The following is a 6,974-nucleotide window of genomic DNA, read 5'->3' as shown; positions in this document are numbered from 1 at the left end:
TGTGTCTGTGTCTGTGTGTCTGTGTGTCTGTGTTCTAAATAAAGGTTACCACCTGGGATTGTCAAGTTTTATTTTTTAGGGATCAAGGTCAAATTTGCAAATGATCTTGTTTTGAAGAACATTTATTAAATATATTGTTTGTGCGTTTCTGAGAGACAGAGGGAGGTCAGGAGAGGGGAAGCGGAGAGCGGATGAGAGAGATTGGGAGAGAGAAAGAGAGAATTTAAGCCCTATACCTAAAACAGCAAAGCGGAAATGTATGTCCACTCGTCGTTTGCCCTAGTCTGGCCCACGCCCAGCCACCCCTCTGCTTGCGCTCTAGCTGTAATTACGTCCAACTCCTCATCTGCACACCCAGCCTCCGCCGTCCCAGGACTTCTGTGCCCATCTGAGACCCAGGTGGCATTACCCCTTTACTTGGTCCTTGGGAAGGCGCTTTGCCTTTACCGCTGTGTCCTGAGGCCAGCACAGTGCGTTCATCTCCTGTGTTCAGCGACTGCACGTGTGAATGACGGAAAGCGTTTAAACCTTTTATTTGCTTTATTGGTTCTACCACATTTGAGGACATAAAAGTGTATCCCCTTTATAAAAGAGACTGGATGGTAAAATACTCAAGTAATTATCATTCACTTGGAAAGAGGGGACTTTAAGGGAGTCCGTCTCTTCAGGGCTGGCTACGGTTATTTTATTTGCAGCCTTTTGCGTTAGCCTTTTTCGCAGAGGTCGGAGAGGAGGATGGAGAGGCTCAGAACTTGGTGGTAAGAGGAGTACTGTAGACTTCGTATGTGCAGGTTAGTGTCACTTGAGGCTTCAGTGGCAGAATTGCCGAAGGAGTAACGAATATAGTGCATTCGTGTTCTAAATAACTGAGTATAGACTAAAACATGTTTGCTGGCTCGAACATCTGGGATCAAAACAAAGGCCCCAAACAGCTCATAGGTCAATAGAAATAAGTGAATATTTAGAGACTCAAACCAACGATGCCTAAGTATACTTACTTAACTTTAGGAGATTTTATTTAACTAATTTACGTATTTCATGGGTTGTAAGTAGAAAATAGAAGTGGCCAATTTGTATAGGAACTTAAACAATTACATTTCTATGTGGATAAATAGAACTATCCTTGGTTCTGTTATTCAGGCAAGAGGTCAGTCTAACAAAGGTGTCAAATGCCATAATTAGCCAAGGTAAGACATTCGAAGTGGTGACATTTAAAGTAGATGTTCACATAATAGTTGTGTGGTAGGACATTGGGTAAGGACAGCCTTTTCTGTTTGCTGCAGTGTAATTTCAGGAATATATCTCTCGCAATTCTTTCAGCTTATTGATACCAAAATTTAGAGCTTGTTTCTTTGGTTTTAGACTTCATTCTCTGTTCAGATAAAAATACCTCTGGGAGGATATGTTAGATTTTATTGGTTATTTAAATCTTAATGATAGAAGTATATAAGATTCTTTCCGGAAAACTATTTTTTATAGAAAGAAAAATAGCAACAAGAAGATTCTAGGAGCACAGTTTTGCATCGTGTTATCTATCTAGACTAAAAATGTGTTTGTTCTTTGACCCTCTTTGGAAATATTATTGGAGGGAAAAAGTAAGATGTATAACGATGTATATAAAAGCTATCCTTTATGTAAAAAAGGGAAAAAAATAAAATAAGAAATGTAATTCTTTTATTTATATAAAGAAACACTGGCAGGAGACATGAGAAAAACTTGAGAGTAGTTATAATATTATGCAAAAGAGGTGGGGCAGGCACAAGGGTAGAGAGGAGTCTTTTACCTTTATATACTTTGATTTTTGAATCATGTGACTGTATTATCTATTTTTGAGATGGCCGAATGAATGAGTGAATGAAACATGATTAAAATTAACAAAAGAGGGAAATCCATCTCAGATGAGGAAGCCGCAGTGTTGAACACAGATTTCACTTACATCACTGCAGAAAGTTGGCTCTCAAGGTCTTCAGCCGTTAGCGTGAACGTCTATTAACACGAAGGAAATTTTCTGACATTCTGGCCAAATGCCACTCGGTCATGTTCTACATTTTTATGTTTTTCTGTAGATGCCAGAGGAACAAGCATTCTGTGTTTTGGTGAAAATCATGTATGACTATGGTTTACGAGACCTCTACAAAAACAACTTTGAAGATCTTCATTGCAAATTCTATCAGTTGGAGAGACTAATGCAGGTAAATAAAAATTAGGGGCTTTTATCACTTAGAGATTGGTTGAGTTATAGAAAAATCTAATAAAATCGATGAACAATAATGAGTTATGAAAAGTTAACGGAATTCTACGGAAAATGCAAATAGACTTGGTTTCTAAGATCTACATTGGTCTTCATATTATAAAATATTTATTTAACCACTTGACCATTTAATAAATAATCTTCCATTTCAGATATTCAACTATAATATACTTTGAAGTACGAATATGGCGAGTTAAGTCAATGAAGAGACTGCCGAGTATTATTTATAAAGAAATGAAGATATTTACAGAATAAAAGTTGAAATACTTAAGAGCTTTCTCTAAATTAATTAACATCAGTACCATTTTTAAGTCCACATGAAGAGAACACTTGATGAGACAGAAAGATATTAATAAGAGAATAAAAAACACCTAAAATATTATGATATATGGACATACTTAAAAATTTTTCCCACATAATTTCCTGATCTCAAACAGCATTGGTACTCTTTCATAATATATTTGTATAAATTTATATCTATGAGAAACATATTCGTATATATGTCAAATATTACATAATAAAAAACTTTGTGAACAAGGGTAAGATTATTGAGTAGTGCTGATAAAAGGAATTACTGAGTAGCTTCGAAATTCCACCAGAGATTAGAAATCTTTAATTTATAATGGATCTACACATTCTCTGTAGGAGGTACTGGAAACCCACGAGAAATGTGAAAAAAAAAATACATGTGGGAGAAGGTGAAATGGTTCGGGAAGGAGGTTAGTGGGATGAGGCCGAAGATATTGGGAAGGGCTCATTGACATGACTTTTTGTCTGGTAACTGGATGACCGCTGGACACCCCTTTTAAAGCTCTAGATGGACACATTTGGGTGTTTTTTAAAGAGCATCTCGTGCAAGAAGTAGTTTATTTTTTCTTTTGATGGTCTGTTTATGAAAACAAAACTAACTGTAGGCTTTTGCATATCTTTGTCTTGCAGTTATGGGAATTCTGTGCTTTGTACTGTGCCTTTTATTCTTTTGAAAAGCATTTACTGGTTTAACTTGAGAAAAAAGATAAAGCCAGCATAAAGTCATTATAAGGAGACATTTACTTTTATACATCATACACTCGTTTCTGTACTTTGCTGTTTTTTTAATATATTGAAGATAGGTTTTCAAAAATTTGTACATGTTTCGGCCTTTTCTAAGTGTCAAAATGCATAGAGTCTAGATGATGTCAACCTTAAATTTCTTTCCTAGCTAGTTAGCTGTTGAACCCTGATTGGGATTGCCGTCACTTGACCCTGGAGTCGTGATGTTCCTTAGACCGCAGGTAGGTGACCTGTCAGAGTGAGCATTTCCCAAGAAGCAAGACCCCGGCACGCGAGCTAGAGTCGACCTTCGTTATTTGTTCCTAACAAGCCTGACTTTATTTCCGCCAACGATCCGGCATCTCCCTGGTTCTCATCTCCTGTCATCGCTTCTGCATAGTCACGTGAAACGCAGTGAACGCCACAGTAAATCGAAAGTGTTCCCCAAAAGCGTGGCACGGATTGCGGTTGTGGCAGGAAATGAAGCTGCTTCAGTGTCCTGTCCCCTCAGTTTCCGCTTCGTGTTGCAGGAGCAGTTGCCGGACCTGCACAGCCACTTCTGTGACCTGAACCTGGAAGCTCATATGTACGCGTCCCAGTGGTTTCTCACCCTTTTCACGGCCAAGTTCCCACTCTGCATGGTCTTCCACATTATCGACCTCCTGCTCTGCGAGGTACGGTGACCCCCGTCTCTCACGCCTGAGCCGGGCTGGAAAATTGTTGCTATTTAAAATGATTACAGTTTTCTTTTTTTCCTGTGACATTAAGCCATAAATACTGACCGAAAAGTTCCGTTTGAATTTTTAGTAAGGACAGTTTTCATTAATTATAATTTTATTATTTGTGAGAAATGAGAATGTTAAGGCACATATAATTCCCACAAAGTAAAATGAGGTAATTAAATTTCTATGATTAAATTCATAATAAGCCTCTGTCTGTGTGACAATGGATTACTAATATAAAGGACCTTTAAAGTTAAATAAATGAATTTAGAATCAGGTGTTTTTAATAGTAATGCAATTATACTCCAGGAGTGAATATAAATGAAATTTTCATAGTAATTAAATCCTCAATTCACAAGGTATCTCTTTGTATATGACGTTTGAGACTCCTACCAGATAAAAGAAATGATAAAGTTTCCGCATTATGTAATTATATTTTTAGACAGTAGAATATTTCAAAAATTAGTTTGCACAATTTCTTAGGTATCTACCATATTTATTTCTTTTATCGTTTTTATTTCTTTATGTGGTTACGTTTATTTACTTTACTCTTTTAAAGAAATAGGCAATATTACATATACATGCCACATATACTGACCATCAAAATGTTTGACAGTCTTAGCAGTGATGAGGAAGTCTCTGGATGAGAAGAATTTTTTTTTTTTAATTGGGAATATAAATGTATATAAAAACATAGCTGTCTTAAATTTAAAAGCCGGAGTAATCGAAAGTATAAGCCTAACATAATCTAGACAGTTTTGTATTACTATATTACTTTTCTTACACAAAGTTTTCTATTTCTCAAAAGTCTATTTTACTCACCCTAGGAACTGGAAATTTAATTATAAAAGTCAAGTTTAAAAGATAAAACGTATAAGCTGTATAAAGCATAACTTATTTCTCAGCCTGCTGCAGCAGTAACCATTCTCTATGCAAGGGTCTAGCTGAAGCAGTAGTATTTGAACATCTGTAACGTAGTTCGTATTTCGATAGAGTCACGTGCCTTGCTGAGAGTCACAGAATAAGTTCTCAATTTCTGACTGTATAACAGCTAGAGAACCTGATCGATAACACTGTTAGTTCTCTTACTTGTTTTACTTACTAATTAGTTTCTAAAATCCCTGTCTAAATTTAACCTAAAGGAAGAATGCAGAACATGGAGCTAAAGCCTTATTCATAGTCGAAATGTGTGATCACTGGCATGGTGACTTTCTAAAATTGTCTCTTCCTGATATTGGACCACTGTCCATGGGTCTTCTGGAACACAGATTCACAGTTTCTCAGGAAATTTCCTCTTGAAGATACTTGAATTTCTAATATCAGTTGTTAAGAAAATTAGCAACATTCATGGTGAAGAAAAAATTTATAAGACTTATCACTTGGCGATCCATAATCACAATGTTTGAAATCTCTTAATGCTCATTAAAATGAATACAAGTGTCATAGATGTTACCCACCCTTCTCTTAAACCTCTGCCCTGTACCTACCCTTCTCTTAAACCTCTGCCCATAGCTTTCCAAAACGTGGAGCAGGTTTTAATCACAGCATCGTGTTAACCAGGGAAATAGAAAACATCCCTTAACGGAGCAGTTTTTCAAAATAAACTTTGTTAGAAATAATATCGTAGCGTGTTTCAGAACACTCGTTCTTTCCACTAACTCATCTTTGTCAGAATATTATTCTGCAAAGGAAATTTTTAGATAAACTTTTATTTCCTGATTGTCTGTGTTTTCTCTTTGCCCCTTTTCTTCTTGTAGTTAATAAAATATTTATATCAAAACCATTCTTTCAAATGTGATAAAATATCCCCAAAGAAGAAATAGTAACATAGTCTTAAATAGAATCATCCATTTTTTGTCATATTCTCTCTTTTTAAAGAAAACAATTCAAAGCTTGATGGTTATGAATTAATGTTTAGTTACAAATGGAAGGCCAGGAAATTCTCAGATGGAAAAGGTAATTTTTCAAAAAATTTTCAGCGGACCTCCTCCCCATTGCTGCCTCTTCAGTCACTATCCCTCCGAAGGATAATCGCTGTCCTGACTTTTAACACCATAGATTAGTTTTGATTGTTTGAAGTTTATATAAATGGAACTGTACGATATGAACTTTTTTTGTCCAGCTTTTTCATTCACCGTTATGTTCATGAGATTTATCCATGTAGGTGTGGTTTGTTTGTTCTATTGTGTGAAGATTCTACAGTTTATCCATTCTTCCATCCTATTGTTGATGGACATTTCCATCCTATTGTTGATGGATGTTTCCACATTAGGACTGTTATGAATAGTGTTGCTGTGAGCATTCTTGAATTTGTCTTTTAATAAACACGCATATGCACTTCTTTGGGTATACGTCTCGGGGTCGGGTAACCGGGTTAGGGCATGCGTATGCTGGGGTTTGCTACATGCCACCGAGCAGCTTGCCAGAGTATTTTCAGCATCACCTTTTGAGTTGTTTTTATTCCTTAAAAGCCTTCCCATGGTCAAGGGCAGGTTTTTGCTTTGGTGTTTTTAGAGGGCAGGTCCTGGATCAGGTTAGAGTTCATGAGTATGAAATAAAATGAAACTCATGTGGTGATTGTAGTCATTTACTTGATCTCTGGAGTTGCATACAGACAAGGACTAAGAGCTGGGTCTGAGAGCTGAAACACTTGACTTCCATGAGAGAAGCTACTCTGACGGGAAGATCCAGCAGTGTGCTCAGTTCTAGAAGAAGCAACAGAGACAGTTTCGTATTGGAGTGAAGATATTTGGCTTTTTAGTTAACCCTTCCTGCATCACCTCGTTCACATTACTTGGCCTGCGTCGGTTTCTTTTTCTGATAATTGAGGCTAACGGCACCTATCTCCCAGGTTTATGTAAAGATTAATTGAGATTATGACTATAAAGTGCTTAGCACTGTGCCTGTTCCGTAGAAATATTCTGTTAATAATATTATCCTCCATTCTGCTCTGTCCACCTGTATAGCCT

At 36.7% G+C, this 6,974-nt stretch overlaps 1 protein-coding gene across 1 annotated transcript in view; it reads left to right on the top strand.

Annotated features, from left to right (window-relative positions):
* RABGAP1L (RAB GTPase activating protein 1 like) overlaps window positions 1–6,974 on the top strand; it is a 183,997-nt gene that overhangs the window by 8,007 nt on the left and 169,016 nt on the right. Inside the window, exons 2-3 of the mRNA XM_011361250.2 lie at window positions 2,067–2,192; window positions 3,814–3,957. Coding sequence (XP_011359552.1) covers window positions 2,067–2,192; window positions 3,814–3,957 — 270 coding nt within the window. The remainder of the gene's footprint in view (window positions 1–2,066; window positions 2,193–3,813; window positions 3,958–6,974) is intronic.

This window comes from Pteropus vampyrus, unplaced genomic scaffold (assembly GCF_000151845.1).
Source record: "Pteropus vampyrus isolate Shadow unplaced genomic scaffold, Pvam_2.0 Scaffold65, whole genome shotgun sequence".
Lineage (NCBI taxonomy): Eukaryota > Metazoa > Chordata > Mammalia > Chiroptera > Pteropodidae > Pteropus > Pteropus vampyrus.
This window is presented reverse-complemented; position numbering and strand designations above follow the sequence as displayed.